Consider the following 18,973-nt stretch of genomic DNA (forward strand, 5'->3'; position numbering starts at 1 on the left):
TTCAAAGCTCATCTAGTGGAGACACGTACGGACCGTGAGGCGCTTCGAACTCGCAACGGCCCCGACGCGGCAGTGGCGGATTTCGAATTGTCTGTGAACAATGCTTTCCGCGCAGCCACAACAAGGACAGAGTGTCCTCTGCGAAGCTACAATGAGTTTCCTCCCAGGATAAAGAACCTTATCCGGGAGAGAAATCGACTCGGACGAGTTTATCAGCGGACTCTTTACCCTGGAGACAAAGATGCGGCTAGCAGGATGGCCAACCAAGTTAAACAGGCCATCGATTTCTACAGGTGGTGCAAGTGTTTGGAATCTCTCGAACCTGGGGATGATGAGCTATGACGAGTCACCCGCAGGCTCGAGAAGAGGAAAACCGCTCCCTTCCCTCTTCACGGGTAGCGCGGCATCTGCTACTCCCCCGCCGAGAAGGCGTTGGCCTTTGCAGACACAATGGAGAGTCAGTTTCAACTCAACGTTGATCCGGATGATGATATTGACCGTGATATCCGTCTGGAACAACGGGTTCGGTGCATCCTTAGGGAAAATGATGACGACGTGATCCGTTCAGTTTCGGAGAAAGAATTGAGGGGGTACATTAGGGCCTCCAAACCCAAGAAGGCTCCGGAAATTGATTCAATCAACAATAGGTTGTTGAAGCAGCTCCCGGAGAACTTCATCATATACTTATTGGACATAATCAACAGTTCAATCGTCCTCAGATACTTCCCTCGAAGATGGAAGCATGCCGTAGTTGTCATGATTCCGAAACAGGGCCAGAACCCGCTGTTTCCCCAGAATCATCGTCCGATTAGTCTGCTTTGCTCAACGGCTAAGTTGGCTGAACGTGTTGTGCTGCAAAGGCCAACAGAAGAAGTTGAAGACCGAAATGTTCTGCCTGACGAAAAATTCGGCTTCAGGAGGGCACACTCCACCGAGCTGCAGGCCCTGAGACTGGTCGAAAATTCCATCTCAGAGCTGAACAACAGGAAGACAGTCCATCTTGTCTTCCTGGATATTTCGAAAGCCTTCGACCGAGTACAAAATGCTCGATTCCGATCTGCCTCGAGGTCTGGTCGGGTGGATTAGGTCCTTTCTGAAGGGCAGGACATTTCAGGTCCGAGTTGAGGAACCCTGTCTCACGTCAGGGAAATCGAAGCTGGAGTGCCTCAGGGAGCTGTGCTGTCTCCACTACTGTACAGCCTTTACGTGAGCGACCTTCCGAGGTTCCATCACGTGAAGGTTTCCCTTTATACCGATGATACGGCACTCTTCGCTTCTTCCATGGGTCGGGCGTTTACGGTCGTCTACATGCAACGCGCATTGGACAACCTCGAAGGCTGGTACTTTGACTGGAAGATTCTAGTAAATCCAGAAAAAACTCAGGCGATAGACTTGGGGAGACGTCCAGACACAAGGGTCAAGATTTTAGGCAGGGAGATCGAATGGCAAACGCGAGTCAAGTACCTAGGTCTTTGGGTAGACCGCTGACTCACCTGGGCAAATCACATTGATTATATCAAGCAAAGTGCAGATGAGGATAGCTAAACTCTATCCTCTGGTCAATTGAAATTCAAAACTCAATCTCAAAAATAAGATTTTACTATACAACACGATGTTCAAGCCTGTCATCATGTATGCTTCAGGTGCTTGGGGACAAACCGCCCCGTCAAACCTCTCCATTTTGGAAAGATTGCAAAACAAACTAATTAGGATGCTGGTGAATGCTCCATGGTTGGTGCGGAATTAAGCTCTTCGCAGAGATTGGAAGATGTTGACTATAAGGCAGTCCATTCAGTCGAGGAATCAGAGAGTTTTCGAGTCAGCGGAAACTCATGATAACCCATTAGTTAGGGAAGTTGTAGATTACACTATAGACGACTCCACTCGATTCAGAAGGCCCCGTCGCTCGGTTGCGTGAAGGCCCCACGACATCTGTTAAAATGAACAGTTTGTTCATTAAATACCCCAATCAGGAAGAGGTACACAAGGCCAGATAAAATCTTGGCAAGCAAACTCAGGAGTCACACCAATAGGTGTTCGGCAGAGCCGTATTCTTACCATTAGACTTGAAAGATCAGTTACCATACAAACTAATCCAAAAAAAACCTTCAGTTATGAACAACTCGTCCTCCTGACGAAAGACAGTTGAATGGGTAAGGTATAAAATTTCCAACCTGAAGAAAATGAAGATGACAAACAAGCGGTCCAACTAATTTGTAGCCATTCCGGCAACATGACAACACGTAATAATCGTAAAAAGGGTTTCTCGAACTGGCGAGAAATACGTCATCGAATATAATCGAAAAAGTGAGAAAACCTTGAAGATTAATCCAGAGAATTCTACTGTTTTATAAATAGGAGAGGCAGGTTAATCAGTCGAAGGTTTAATACATGCAGTCGAGCCGCATTGAAATTAATCCAGGCACTTTGTTGTTTCGGTCGGATCTTTTTTGCACTAATGAGAGGTAATACCTCGACACCGCTATGGTCCTGCTCAGCTGGATGAACGAGAAACATCTGAGTTACCAACCTCTTGGAAGGTACCTTGCATAAATGTCATCGGATATAATTCAATATCCAGCGTAGTATTAGCTGGAGAAGTAGCTGTTTTCCTACTGTGTAAGCGTCAGCTTCCATGCGGTTTATGATGGTTCAAAACGTATTGGAAAGGTCGAACAGCTCGAAAAGTATGTGCTCCACTATTTGAAGAACGACAGAAATTGTTATGTTTAGAGGTCTGTTCTTTGCTTCTGCATAACCAGAACGACTCTTTTTTGGATCGAATCGTCACGTGTGACTAAAAGTGGACCCACGTGTGACTAAAAGTGGACCTCTACGACAACAGGAGACGTTCAGGACGGTGGTTGGACACCGATGATACAACCTGGCACTTTGCAAAGGCGAAAACTCACCAAAAAAGGCCATGCTTACTGTCTTGTGGTCAGCAGCTGGTGATATTCTCTATAACTTTCTGCAACAGGGCCAAACCATCACAGCAGAGTCCTATTATTAGGAAATCGACGAAAATAGCGTCAGCAACAGCCGGCACGATTTCTTACACCTTAGCTTGGGTAGGCTAGTCCACGGTGGCATGTTTCGCAAAGGCTTTTGGGGAGCTTTGGTTCCCCTCCCCCTACTTATTTCTGCCACTGACTAGGAGTCAGTGGCCCTATCCGTCACCTGGGAACGCGCCCGATAGATAGCTCAACCCACGGGAAAGTAGATTGATAAAAACGAACAAAACTTTGTTGAAATAACCTGATAAAATGGCAACACGAGTTTCACTATAAAAAATAACTAAATTAGTATTAACAAAAACCAATATTATCAATAAACACACGATTGGTATGGAATATTAAATGATACATTAGTACTAACGACTTTTTTTTAATGATTCGACTGTGAAAAGTTACTTGAACGAATTTGAAAATGTATTGGAGAGTAAAAGGTAAAACTGGAATATTTGTTGAGATATGGAGCTACAAAACACAGGACATCAAAACTATTGAAACAATCTAATATTATACACCTTCGGATCGTCACGAATGCAAATCATCATGATTTCATAATATAATGGTGTGTAGGCGTTCATAACCAGTGTTCAACAGATTGTTCGATGGTTCCGGGTTTATTAGCCGGCCGTTTTCATACTGCAGACTACGATTAATCAACCCTGAAACATCGATCAATTTTATAATATGCTTATATTGTTCCTTGAACTATATGTCACTGAGAGTACAGCAATAAAAAAAGAGAATTTGAGAGCCCTCTCTCATAATGTGGGTACAGAAATCAACCAATGTAAATTGAACACCACAACGAATCAATCAGTGTTTAAAAATTCTATGACAACATATCATCATCATTTATCATTCTTGAATAATGCCCGAGGACTTACGACCTGTGACCCGAACGTTAGCGAAACTATACTGTCATGGAAAAACTAGAGTTGCGCAGTTGTTGGCATATGATCCGCTTCTTAGTGATTATCCAGTTGCCGGAGTAGTAATTGCTACCGACTCAAAACTGCTTTCTTCTTTGAGAGCGGGACATATTTCTCATCAAACATTGAAAAGGATGCAGCAGCATCTTTGAAAACTCTTCCTTATGCACATGTGTCAAGTGTTGGTGAAAAAATGAAGAGTATATGGAAGAGTCAAGGTCAATGTTTGATTGATACATTGCTATAACACTGATGGAATTTTCCGAATTAATTCAAGTTTTTAATGGAATTTCTTCTGAAATATCGTTGAAGATGCTCTAGTGAATGATTTTACAAATTTTTCAATATTTTGAATCCATTTTGAATAAAAGAGAAAGTGATATGAGAGGGAGATGTATGTGTACAATTGTGTCGATGAGAGAATGCACTTACGTCATCAATAAGTGTATTCAGCTCTGGACAAAAGCCAGCCTGCGTCTTTTTTGACTAATCTAAGGCATTCGATACGGTAAGCCATAACCTACTCATGTAATCGCTCGACAATTCAGGTATCAGAGGTAAAGCTCTAGACTTGTTCAAAAGCTATTTCTCAAATATATCGCAAAAAATCAAATTGAAGAATATCCATAGCAAACCCGAAACAGTAACGTAAGGTGTACCTCAAAGAACCGTACTAGGACCAAGCCTGTTTAACATTTATTTTAATGATTTGTTTGAAGTCAATACCAAAGGAGAAATAATCATGTATGCAGATGATACAGCAATCTTTTACTCAGACCAAGAATGGAACACTTTGAAAGAACTAGTAGAAAGAGATCTGTATGAAATTAAATCATGGTTTTAGAGTCGATTGCTAACTATAAACTCTAGCAGAATATTGTTTCTTCCACTATCCAATAATATATCCACTTTGCCTTCCTTCACTACTTCAAAAATTTCTGATGATTTTTTAATAGAATTTATATTTGAATTTAAATATCTAGATGTGATTATTAATAGTCATCTCAAGTGGAATAAGCATGTGGCGTATGTGATCAAAAAACTACATTTTTTAATTAACAAACTGAAAAACCTCAGATATATTTTGAACAAAATCCAACTGAAAACAGTGTATCACGCGTATAGCTTATGGAATAGTAGCTTGGGGGGCAATTGAAAAAACTATTATTAATAATTTAGTGATGGTACAGAAACAAATTATCAAAATTTTATTCTGTAAAACAATCCGGTACTCTTTAGACCATCTTTACTCTGAAACTGAAATCTTAGACCCGAGACAGTATATAACTAAATCAACTCTGATAACTAATGAACACTACTATAACACAAAACAATACTTACCTGCTTTCTCCACCTTTAAAGTCTATCATTGGGCAGAAGAATTTTAAATTTTTGGGCCCGAAACTCTACGGGCGCCTTCCGCAATATATCTCAGAAATTAATTATATCGAACAATTCAAAAATAAGTTAAAAGGTTATATCAAACCGACCTCGAAGGTTGATATACATCTACAAATCGAAAACTCCTTCATGATATAGTACTTCGGTCAACACTAAAGTCCCTTCTGATTATAAACCCATTCCATGATATATTTTTCTGAGATATATTGCTTCGTCCGTGCATGTGTTAATATGTGAAAATCACTCTCTAAAACGCTATATATATTTTTCATTTTTACCTCAAGTGTTTGTTTCTATTGTAATATTTAATGTAGTTTTTGAATTTATTTTTATGCATCATTTCTAAAGATTTGGAATAATGCTTGTGTATCATATTGTAACGAATCTAAAGCCGCCCCTGATCAATATGCCGGCCGAATCATATAACAAACACATCACCGCGGAAGAATGCAGTCGGCAACCGCCGGTAAAACTCTAGTCGAGTATCGAACCGGCAATAGATTTCTAGAAAGGACCGTTACATTATATAAGCACGGCTTCCCGACCCAAGAGGGCAGTTCAGAAAATGAATCGAGCGGCTAAACAAGAAATTCAAATAGTGGAAATAAATTAAGCGTTAGTTGCTAAGTATTGTAAATAAATTAGTTTGTGATTAGTGAAATATTGTTGGAAATAAAGTTGTTTAAGACAGTTAATTCTTTAATTTGTCACAATATCTACTATTTATACTTATCACTCTGCATGTTTTCAACCTATACAAGAATTTGATTTCTTATAGGTTTCCCCACTTTGTACATTATTTAGGTTAGCTTATGAAACTTCTATGTTGTAACGGTTTCCTTTGTGCAATAAATTATTGTTATCATTAATATTATTAATATATTTATATTATATATTATTAATATATAATATTATTATTTTTCCTGGCCCATTCAAATGTATAACGAAATAATGGGTGTTCCATTTGAAAATATACACAATATTGCCCCCCCCCCCCCCGTAGACTCCAAAATAATTTCGTTCTGCAGCCTTAATCAATATACATTTGATGAAATAGGGAACTCCCGAAAAAATTGATGGTTCGGTTCACAGAAACCGTGTCGTATGGAGTGTCCCACCCTGTATACAAAGTTCAGCGTCGTCATAGTAATGGGGGAGCCCAAGCGAGGATTTCGCTATTCAGCGCGGCAGATTAATATACAGGGGGATACCTTGTACTCGGTTAAGTACCTCCACCAAAAATGAGCCCCATATATATAAGGCCGCGTGTGAGGGATAATGGATCAGATTAGTAAAAAAAAATTGATCGCCAGAAATTCTCGAGCACGTCAGATTAAGGTAGGGTGAGTTAATTACCTGCTAAAAAGTGTATAATCCAGTAATCTGACAATTTGAGAGTGACGTAAAGAAAGGGGAGGGCAGCAAAGTTGTAAAAAAATAACGTCATTTCGACATTTTCGAGCGTAGCTAATTTTTTTTCATTTTGAAGGAAATAATTCAAGGATAACGAAAAATATATAATCTGACGATTTCCACAAGTCGAAATAACAAAAATTCGTCGATAAAGTTAAATGCGTGCAGCTGTGTGATACCTATATTTCCCTCTTCGAGTATCTATTCCTCTATTCTCTATTCACTTTTTCTCTATCTATTACTTTTTCATTCCGTCCCCACTCTGAATTCTGTTGCCATGACGTCATCACAGCTGATCACAGAGACTCTTTCGTGAGAAGATGAAGAATATGATTAATTAATCAATTAATTGATGAATGTAGCCGTTACTACGTGGTAGGAAAACATAATGAAGGAAAGAGTAACGTTAGTTACAAATAAAAGTGGTAAAAAACATAGAAAGTTTCATTTCTCTTTTCTTCAATAATTAATCAGTTGATTATAATAAATTTAATTTTTTTGAGCATTTAAAAAAAATTTCTTATGAATACAAGTATTCTACTTAAAAACATACACTTATTTATTTGCATGCTATCCTGAGCTTTTCAATTGATTAAGTTCAATGATAAAAAAAAATAAAAAAATATTGTTTTTGTCAGATTAAGCGAATCCCTTTAGATAATCGTAAGATTATGAGACAGCACGTCTAAAACATAAAGATGAACCATATATATCTCAATCTGACGCGCTTGAGTATTTCAAAATGGCGAATTTTTTTTGCACATTTTAATAAAGGCCGCGAGTTTGGGTCAGATCGAAATCGTCAGATTATCGAATGAGAGTTTTTTTTTACACTCAACACCCCTTTGGAAAATCTGACGCGCTCGATTAAATTTTTTTCTTTTCACTTTTAACCCTTACGTACAACCACCCACATCATGCAAACGATCAGATTAACATACCAACATTATTAAAAATACGTAGGACATTGATGCTATCAATATCTGACGCGCTCGAGTATGTCCATGCAACAGTATTTTTTTACACATTTACAAATCTATAGCCGCTTCCCCCACCGATGAAAAGGAATATATTATATAACATTTTTTTCTTTCTATCAGCTAAGCTTTGCAACCTAATATGTCTCAATGACGCTTGAGTAAATCCCCATTTTGCATCGTGGGCTCCCCTGCTATATCGAAAATCTGTGGCGAAACTAACATGTAATGCATATTTTCCGCTCTCTCATTACACCTGCGCCTGCATCAAAACTCACTTCCCGCGGCATATCCCACCTTTGCTCAGTTAGTTGATCGCAACGGAGCTGTAGAAATATCGCGAGTGAACTCTGCGCGAGCCTCTAATGGAAAATTAAAATCATCGAAAACCTGTTATCAGCTAGTGATAACAATGTAATGATATCCGTCCACTTCACTTGTGTTTGGTTGGCGTTCGTAATTGTTCAGTAATTTTGCGCCGCGTAACAGACTGAAAAATGTTCAGAAAACATCGCCCAAAATCGGCTCCGGCCCCCCAAAACGGCAATACGCATCTCGAAAACAATAATGTGCCACCCGTTTCACCTGTATCTCCCGTTTCGAAAAATTCCCTTCAGTTCTACTGCCAGCTAGCACACGGGAGTCCAACGGCGTTTGTTTCAGGATTTTCGAATGTCCGGGAGCTGTACGAAAAAATTGCAGAGTGTTTCGGTATACCCGCTTCCGAGGTAAGAGAGTTTTTATTAGTTGATTCTTTTTTTCTCGCTTTCCGACTATCACGGGAATGGTAAGATTTATACAAAACTCAGCTGTTTGCGAGAGAATGATTTTTTTTTCAGATCGTGACTATCAGTGACGGCTCGTGCATTGGAGAATAGGGGAGGCTAACGTCATAAAGACTATGTACACATAGAAAAGCCCGCCGGAGGCGCAAAATTTTTTATGTCGTTGCACGCTTTGCTTAATACTAAAGTTAGGGCATGTGCATGACGATGCGTAAAAAGTGTATGAGGAGCTATGGACTTTATTTTAGTTTGTAAACCATTTAAATGGCCGGCCATGACCGCAGCCCCATCATAGGTTTGCGCAATTACCTTTTGCCTAAAATTATAGGTGTCACACGTACGAATTAAAAAATTAAACAAATCGTCAGCTGTGCGCCCAGATGAAACATCATGAAAACCCATAAAACGTTCTACCACATTTACCATCTTTGACTTATCTAAAAACGATTGATGTACAGGTGATATAGGTAGTTTCATCAATTTCCCATGCAAAAAAAGAAACATTTTCAATCTCTTTGCATCCTTGCTTATATTTTTCTCAATAATATATGCCACACTGTCTCATTTTGGATGGTTTTTGAGGTGCCCGAAAAAAAAGTGCCAAATTGTGAATCATATTTGCCCCATAACATTAAAAGTTTTTGTAATTGCCGCGATTAATCGAATCTTCGGTTTCATCGTGTCCGCGAAAAGCTAATTCTTGGGAACCTAAATAAATCGTAATATCGATAAGTCTTTTTAAATTTGACCGATTTTCGCTAACCTGATTATTAAAAGAAATTATGGCCTCTTTTTGAGCTGTATCTAAAGCTGTTGCTATATTTTGTTTGCTAAACAATTTTAATTTACAAGACGAAAATATATGCTCCTTAGATTTAAAATTTCTTTCTGTAGAACGCGGTAAATTTTCTAAATCGGAGTATCCTATTTTGGACCACGTTTGGTATTCGGTTTGTACGGGACATAAAACACAGGGCCAACAAATAAATAAATAAAAAACAAACGCAGTCGTACACTAACGAAGACCAACTGGAGGCTAGCCTCCTCTAACGCTATAATTTCTGCAACTGAAATTACAAATCGGGACGTATGTCGCTGGTTGGATCGGCCTTGTGGAGCCTGTGTTTTTTTTAAAGCGGTCGGAGACTTGGCTCCCTTGCAACGTATGGCATTTATTATTTTGGGTTGATGTTTTATTCGTTTTTCGCTCATGGGCGGCGCGTTTGAGTTTTGTTGATGCAGGATACAGTGTGGTACGTACTACGTAGTGAGTGATAGTGTTTTTTCAGGCATATTATGTATTTATATTAAAAATTAATGGTAAAATAATAATAACAAAGCATTTTCAGAAAAAAATAATCATAATTATTTGTCAATATCTTTTAATGCTCCCTTGCCTCCACTGACGAGCCGTCGCTGGTGACTATCAATTTCCGTTTTTGAGATATTCGCAAAAGTCTAAAATCACCGGAATCCGTTGGTTTTGCATTAAGCTCTTCCTATCTTTGAATTTAAATAAAACAAAGTCTGTGAGAGGTATCATCGTTTGAAAGACCTATTGATGCCATTATGCGTTTAAATCTGTTTAAAATATGTTTTTCTGTCAACCAGTTGTTGTCTCCCTACGACTCAAAAGTCGAAACTTGTACGAGCTAAGGACTAACAAGGTCTTACCTTTTAACGTGTGATTCCTAGCACGGGTTGGTCGATAGCAAGTGAAAATTGATCGTCCGGCCTGTGGCTTGAACCACCAACTCACACAGCGGTCGATTGAGTGAGTGGTGCAAAGCACCCTGTCAACCCGACCGCAAAGAGAAATAGAAATTATGGTAAAAAAAACGTTGTTTAATATCCATATTTAGTAGCAAAAAAAATATTAATCAACAAATGCGTTTTTAAGCAATAATTTTTTTAAGAAACAGTTTTGTTTTTAAAAATCATTCATAACATCGAAACTGAAAGACAAGCTGAAAAACCAAGTAGTTTTCGAATTTTTCATAATATTTTTTCGAGAAATAAGCACGATGTGGACATCCCGATGATATTACTGAACTTGAAAAAATAAATATCAATTAGACAACCCTCTGCGACGCCAGTGGATATATTATTCTCAATATAATTACATCAGAAAAAGCCATTCATTAGTATTGCTCCCAAACATACCGAGTTTCACCATAATTATCGAAAAGGCTTTCTAGTTATTGATGAAAGCCAGTATTTTATTAAAACTTTAATATCTTGCTTTCGGAAAAAAAACGAAGCAAGTTGACGCTTACGTTCTAATGTTCTTTCTCATAAAATATCACAAAGAAGAATCACTTCCTATAATTGAAATCATAACTTATGATATACTTCATGTAGCTAGTGAAGAAGTACAATATAAATCCGAAATAAAAAATTTCTCAAAAACCTAGAAACAGCATAATTTTTTCATAAATATTATGAATATTATATAATGGATTGTTACTGAAGATCACAGGTATAATCTCCAAAACAAGGTTACTGCTGATAATATTGATTTTTGAAATCGTTCATTGATATTTTTGTAGTCATTTTAGAACCTCAAAAACCCATCAACAATACAAGTGGGTGTGGATTGGATTATATTAATTGGATTATCTGACCTTGTTTGTGTACAATTAAGGACAGACAGTCAGCTCTTATTGATGTCCATTGCCCCCTTTTTTTATTAAAATTATTCCTTTGTATTCGAATTTCAAAACTCTTTAATACTGTTTATTGTATGATTTTCACAATAAAGGGTTTTACAAAAACCGCGACACGTGTTTCGCTACACAAAAGCTTTCTCTTGCGTAAAATAATAAGTTACCTCTAAATTACAAATATTTTATACTCTAGAGATAGTGAAAATCATACAATAAACTTCATTAATGAGTTTTAATATGGACTTTATTCAAGTATCGGCCAGTTCTATTAAATTATTCGAATTTCTATTGCCTTTCTACTCGTATTTACTCTGGGATATTGATTTTGAGTTATATCAAGTATTACTGTGTTTTCGAATGAGATAATGTCAGTGCCTTCTTTTTTGATAGCTACAGCTGTTTTCAGAGAGAATTATGGAGTATGCAATTTTCTCGGAAATTTTTGGCGTGAAGCGTGTGGCAGCGAAGTTTGTTCCAAAATTGCTCGGCCACCGTATTCTTCAGATTTGACCCTCTGCGACTTTTTCCTGTTCCCAAGAGGAGACCTACCGGGTAACAATGAAATCATTGTACACGGTGTCATTAAGTTGTTTGTTAGAAAAACGGTATATTATCATTCGATAATGCTGATAAAACATTTTCAAGTAATTTTCTACAAATTCAGTATGGCGACAGTATGAAGTCATCTATGAAAATATTATTGAACAACTTCATTTATTGAGAAACAAAAGACGATTACTTAACTTTTAAAGACAAATTCAATTTTTTCACCAAGTCATGTACGTTTTATTGATATGAGAAGCGATATATTTTTTTTAAACTGCACTATAAAAATTGTCAAAGATGTTGAGCTTATCATTTTTCTGTGCCAGTGAAAAAGTGAAAATTTCAGAGCTTGCTCTATCTTATTACTCATTCAGTTTTCCACTGGCACAGAAAAATGAACCGCATAGTATCTTAGACATTTTTTTGTAGTACGTAGGGTAAATTTTAATGTTTGATTTGCAAAAATACTACTTCCTTTGAGATTTTCAAGATAGATAAATTGAAAAAGTAGGGAATTTTTCATTCAAAACTGAGCGAACTTCATCTTTTTTTCTTACCTAGTTGTTTGACAATATTGCCATAGAGTATGTTTCTGTGCCGCTATTTTTAATAGAAATGATCACTTATGTTATATCGTTGAAAAGATAATATTATATCCTATCAAATGATCTTAAAAAATGAAGGGTTCTATTCCTAATTTTTGACTAGGATTCATTCGCGGTTAAACCGGGATAGGTTTTCAATTGTTTCATAGTTAGAAATGTTGTCTCCTTCACCTTTTTTGGAATTCCTTACCGCCAAAAACTGAATGACGACGTGTACAATGATATTGTTGTCATCCTGTATAGGATCGCTAGAAATTCTGAGAACGTTGGTCGACCATAAAAAACATTTTTGTCATTGAAATTTGTTAAACATTGTAATATTTCGTCATTATTTCTGCCTTTTTGTGGATACAGAAAAGTTATAAAATTATTGAAAATGAAAGATAACATAAATAATTGGGAGATATTTATCTGTACATGTATACTCATTCACCGTAAGGTAAAAACGATTCATTTATATCTACTTTTCATGAAAACAATTAACAATTGATGTGCTACTCTGATCCTACAGATTATCCAAATTACTTACACCTGTAAATCTTTCGCATTTATCCAATATGTTTAAAAATCATGTTTCTTCATGAACTTTATAAATTCGTACTTAGGTTCACATTTGATTTACAATAATAGTCTATATTACTTCTAATAAATTCTGGAAAGTTGTTAACTGGGTATTTTATGTACTTGTTATTATTGTTATTGCATAACCGACATTCCTCTGTTCAAGGTTTTGTCTATTCATTTACGTTATTAAATGATGCTCTCCATATCGTCAACGTTCAGATAGCTTAGAAATATAGATCTGTATTTGTAGAGTAGGGAGGTTGAGTGTAGGCTCACAACACCTAGGCTACATGTGACCCATTGTACATCCTCCCGTGGAGTTGTCTTCCTAGGTCATCGGTCATCCTGTCCTTTCCAGGAAAGTGGACATGTCACTGGGAGACATCTCCTTTATATCGGCAAGTGTAGGCCAAGACTCGCCGAACACACACTCTCTTATTGACGATAACTTCGGACACTCGCATAGGACATACCTGACAGTTTCATCTTCCTCTTCACACACCCTGCATAGATGTGTGTTCCATAATATGGAGGTGTTTTCTTAGTTGACTAGCCCTGAGGTAACATGTTGTCTGTTCAAGGCTAATAGGGCTTGTCTACTATCAGTACATATTGTTATGTTTTTGACAGAAATTCCTTTCCTGGTTATTTCTTTTGTGGCGATTGAGATACCAGCCAGTTCTGTTTGGACCACGCTGGTATTTCTTCCTATTCCCCACTCAATCCTTAGGCTTAGTGATCTGGAGTAAACTCCACATCCTGAGCCTTATTTGGTTTTTCAGCCGTCTGTATAAATCCCTTTTGCATTTGTAGCATCTGACTCTGTGTTCTGTTTTATTTGTATTCTGTAAGGTTTATTAAACTCAAACCTGTGTTCAATTGCATCACTGGCTGCCTGCAGGAGAGGTTGCGCAGTAAACGTTTCTCTCCATTGACCCATCCATACTCCATGGCAACCTCCTTAACGTACAGGTCCAGAGGGGTCAGACCACTAATTGATTCCATTACCGCGGTTGGTGTTGTTGTTGGTTCTGTGATGTTCAAACAAGCCAATCGCCGTATTTTTTATATTTTTTGGATGACCGTTGCTTGTAGAATTTTCGGTCCTCATGCAATGGCTCCGTACGTTAACAGTGTAGATCCAGGTGACCACATGGGGTGAAAGATGCCATGTGCGTCCCACTGTCTTTCGACATTGCTCATAAGCTACATATGCTCTTTTTGCTTTACTCTGTAGGTGAGAGTTCACTGTTAGCTTCCTGTCAAGGGTAGTACCAAGGTATTTCACGTCTTCAGAGGAGTTTAGTTTGCTTTTGAAGATTTTGGGAGGTTTTAAGCCTGATAAACTTGTTTTTCTGGTGAAAAGGACTATCTCAGTCTTCTTGTTATAGGGGAGCCCAAGCGGGGATTTCGGGATTTACTAAAGCTCGGGGGATACCTTGTACCCGGTTAAGTACCTTCACCAAATATGAGCCCCATATATAAGGCCGCCTGTGAAGTATAAAGGATCAGATTAGTAAAAAAAATTAATCATCAGAAATTCTCGAGCGCGTCAGATTAAGGTAGGGTGAACTAATTACCTGCTAAAAAGTGTATATTCCAGTAATCTGACAATTTAAAAATGACGTAAAGACAGGGGAGGGCAGCAAAGTTGTAAAAAAATAACGTCATTTCGACATTTTCAAGCGTAGCTAAATTTTTTTTATTTTGAAGGAAATAATTCAAGGATAACGAAAAATATATAATCTGACGATTTCCGGAAGCCGAAATAACAAAAATTCGTCGATAAAGTTTAATACGTGCAGCTGTATGATCCCTATATTTCCCTCTCCGAGTTTCTATTCCTCTTCTCTCCATTCACTTTTTCTCTATCTATTACTCTCTAACTCCGTCCCCACTCTGAATTCTGTTGCCATGACGCGATCACAGCTGGTCACAGACTCGTTCGTGATGTAGATGAAGATGATGATTAGCTTTGTTAATCAATTAATTGATGGATGTAGCCGTTACTACGTGGTAGGAAATCATAATGAAGAAAAGAGAAATGAAACTTTCTATGTTTTTTACCACTTTTATTTGTAACTAACGTTACTGCAGTTTCGTCCTATAAGGACATTTTCAAACTTATACTATATATAAGAGAAAAGAAAATTTCTATGTTTTTTACCACTTTTACATTATATAAGGACATTTTCAAACTTATACAATATACAGTAACGTAACGTACAGTAACATACAGTAACGTTAGTTACAAATAGAAGTGGTAAAAACATAGAGAATTTATTCTCTTCTCTTCAATAATTAATCAATTGATTACAAAAATTTTAATTTTTTTAAGCATTTTCTTTAAATTATTTTCTTATAAATACAAGTATTCTACCTAAAAAAACATACACTTATTCATTTGCATGCCATCTCCTGAGTTTTTCAATTAATTAAGTTCAATGAATTAAAAAAAATTTAAAAAAACATTGTTTTTGTCAGATTAGGCGAATCCCTCTAGATAATCGTCAGATTATGAGACAGCACGTCTGAAACATAAAGATGAACCATCTATATCTTAATCTGACGCGCTTGAGTATTTCAAAATGGCGAATTTTTTTTTGCACATTGTAATAATGGCCGCGAGTTTGCGTCAGATCGAAATCGTCAGATTATTGAATGAGAGCTGTTTTTGTTGCACTTAACACCCCCTTAGAAAATCTGACGCGCTTGATTCAATTTTTTTTCTGATTGAATCGGTCTCGCGGAGCTTGTGTTTTTTAAAGCGGTCGGAGGCTTGGCTCCCTTGCAACGTATGGCATTTATTATTTCGGGTTGATGGTTTATTCATTATTCGTTCATGGGCGGTGCGTTTGAGTTTTGTTGACGTGATGTGATACAGTGTGGTACGTACTACGTAGTGAGTGATAGTGTTTTTTCGGGCATATTATGTATTTATATTAAAAATTAATGGTAAAGTAATGATACCCAAGCATTTATAGAAAAAAATAATCATAATTATTTGTCAATAGGTTTTAATTTATTGCGATGAATGACCTCAAATTTTTTGGGGAGGCTAAGCTTCCCTTGCCTTCTCTGACGAGCCGCTGCTGGTGAGACCTTTCGTCTACAAAGAAAATAGTTCCTATAACTATGTTTTTCATTTTTCGCATGAAGTTTCTCATATCTTCGGGTGATACCACCAGAACTACTAGGAATAATATTGTTAATAAAATACTTGTTCACGTCGTTAATGCATATGAGGGAATTTAATCAAACATTGTCAATATGTGCAAGACACGTTTGTTTGTATTGAGGTACTGATACAATCATTTGTTCGTGACGTGACCCTTACCACCATTTGTTCACGGTAATCACTAATCAGCATATCCGGAAATCCACATCCCATGCTTCCTGTTGGGCTCTGTATAGCGATACGACCCATACGGACCAGACGTGACTATCAATATGATATTTTCATCATTATATGCAGAAAGGGAACATTTATTTGCTACTGATTGCTGATACCGGGTGTTTTACGTAAAAACCAATATGAAAATAAATAGGTGTCTTCTTCTTAAGAATGGAGAAAAAAATGAAGTACTCAATAATTACAGTGATGTTCTCCACGTCATGGATTCGCCAGAAGTTTAAGAAAACTCGAATTTTCATGTTCCATCTCCATTTCAACTCTCGTGATATTCAATGCGTTTGCATCTTGCTGGAGTCAATTAATAATAAAAAGAGAATCAGTGCTGAAAGAAATTAAATGATGTTGAACTCATCTGATGTGGAAGAAATTATCACGTGAAGCTCATTAGCTTAAGTTGCATACTCCACAAAACAACAACAGCCAAAGAAAAAGCAAATCTACTAGCTGAACAATTTGCGTCTCACTCCACCGTTGATTTTCTGAGAAAGGCATCACCCACTATTTCCACATTAGAAACCACAATGCCGAAAATTACTTTTCGACGTCTATTCAGGCGAATTTTTAAACAGCTCAATATCAACAAGGCGTCTGGCACTGATGAAGTGAACGTCATCGTACTTGAAAACTGCGTAAATTAACTCGCGCCATTAGTAGACTTTTCAACCTGTCTTACAAGAAAGGGGATTTTCCTTTTTGATGGAAGATTACTCGTGTTTAGCCTATTCCCAGAAAGGGCAAGAAACATTTTCCAAATAACTATAGACCAGTCACTTTGCTATCAGTGATATGAAAAATCATGGAGAAAGTCGTAAACCACCATATCCTCAAATATTTGGAAGGCTTCAATATCTTGAGCGATCATCAATATAACTTTCGGAAAATTATTACAATGTGTTAAAACAACGATAAAAATAAAATAAATACAACAATAAAAATTAATTGGCGCTCCGGGGCGACTTCATTGATTCCAGTGGCGCATTTGCTTTTTCAGCTGCAGGAAAACCCGGAAAAACCTGCAGCACCACATCATCTGAAGATTTTGATCTAACAATGTCCTCTCTCTCATAAAACAAAATGTAGGGTGTCTCCAGAGGCTCCAATGCATCGCCAGAACACTTCGTGACACGACTATCGTCAAACTTAAACCAGTCCGTTTCTTCTTTGACCAAGGCGTAATAATGACCAAATTCAACGCCAGAACCACAGTGAACAATGACTGCATGAATATTATAACAGTGGTCTGCTAGGTTGAAATGTTCATCTATTTCGAACCTTCCAAAGAGTTTCTTGCTTCCGTTAGAGGTTGAGTCTTGTTTGAAAATCATCAGTGTTATTATTAGATTGACTGGTGCCTCAGCTATACTTGTTTCCTTATAACAGTCAGTTAGTTTGGCGCATGTTTGACAATACAGTCGATCATCACCTGTTAAAAATTCCATTTTCAGATGATTTAACAATAAGCTTTGCACGGACTGGTAATTAGTCGTATTAGGAAAAGCTAGATGAAGTTCCAGAAATTCACATAAGTTTTCAGTACTTCTTGAACATTTACCACGAAGTAAACAAATGAGGATTTTTCCAGCAAAAGATTTACAAACACAAGACGAGATGGGTTGTACGGAATCATTCAGTCCAGAGCGGCTGGGAGTATTGATTTTGCTATTGTTTTGCTCACGAAGAGTATTCAACAAGAATCCCAAGAATTCGGAACAATCCTCTTGTTGTCCTAACAAGTATCTAGTGGACTTCAAAGACTCCATGAAATCGGTTGGAAGGAAAGATGATACCTTCTTACGAAACTGCAGCTGCAGTTTCGTAAGAAATTTCTTCCTGAGAACGAGTTTTCAAATGAATTCAATCCCCAGCGATTCAAATCAAACATAAATCGCTACATTCACACAGGCGCCGCTCTTAGAGTGTTATAAGGATTTTTCGTTAGTGCTTGTGCTTTGTCTTCAAATAAATCAAAACGAATAAATGCATAAAACAGAAATAAATTGGACACAACGGGGAAATCGTCTTGGACGTGTCTGGTTGCACTGTAAAACATAGGTTTGAGGTGGCTACTGCCGGAGAGTCCCGGATCTCAAGAATCAGAGCAGTATATTTGGAAAAGCGTAATACAAAAGGCTTGAGTTTCCTTGATGGTTTTCTGGAAATCGGATTTGGATCAGGAGTTAAAAGGTTTAGTGCATCAAACTATAGGCTAACACCCTGTATTTTGTTATTTTTCTTATTGAAAAAACCATAGGAAAGAATAGAAAATATTAGAATAGTGACACTCTGATTTATTTCTTTATATAGTGACAATTTATGTTCAATTATGATTATTTAATATTTTTGTTATTTCATTCATTTCAAGGCTGGGAATGCAAAACCCTAATAAAACTCCCATGTAAACCTTGAAGTGTCTCCTATCCCACTGGAACCAAGTTGGTCTATATTGAGAAATGTTGAAAAGGGGTACAGTTTTTTATAAACTTCTGTAGATGGCGTTCGAATAAGATCTTTCAATTTAGTAACCCTTTTCACACCGACCTGCGCCCTTTCCTCCGCAAATCCTAGTCATTCTCACTGCTCTGCTCTAGATAGTCTAGATCAAGAAACGAGTTAGGAAACTGGACAATATTATGATTTTTTTCAGCAAATAGGTGGAAG

The 18,973-nt window shown here is 37.3% G+C and overlaps 1 protein-coding gene across 1 annotated transcript in view; it reads left to right on the forward strand.

Annotated features, from left to right (window-relative positions):
- The first annotated feature begins 8,033 nt into the window (after positions 1 to 8,033).
- Positions 8,034 to 18,973, forward strand: part of kermit (PDZ domain-containing protein GIPC-like protein kermit) — a 65,624-nt gene continuing 54,684 nt past the window's right edge. The window contains exon 1 of the mRNA XM_074180296.1: positions 8,034 to 8,462. Coding sequence (XP_074036397.1) covers positions 8,232 to 8,462 — 231 coding nt within the window. The 5' untranslated portion in view covers positions 8,034 to 8,231. The remainder of the gene's footprint in view (positions 8,463 to 18,973) is intronic.

The sequence above is a fragment of the Leptinotarsa decemlineata genome, unplaced genomic scaffold, assembly GCF_025532065.1.
Source record: "Leptinotarsa decemlineata unplaced genomic scaffold, Ldec_3_MD MMD2_tig00026294_RagTag_RagTag, whole genome shotgun sequence".
NCBI classification, from domain to species: domain Eukaryota; kingdom Metazoa; phylum Arthropoda; class Insecta; order Coleoptera; family Chrysomelidae; genus Leptinotarsa; species Leptinotarsa decemlineata.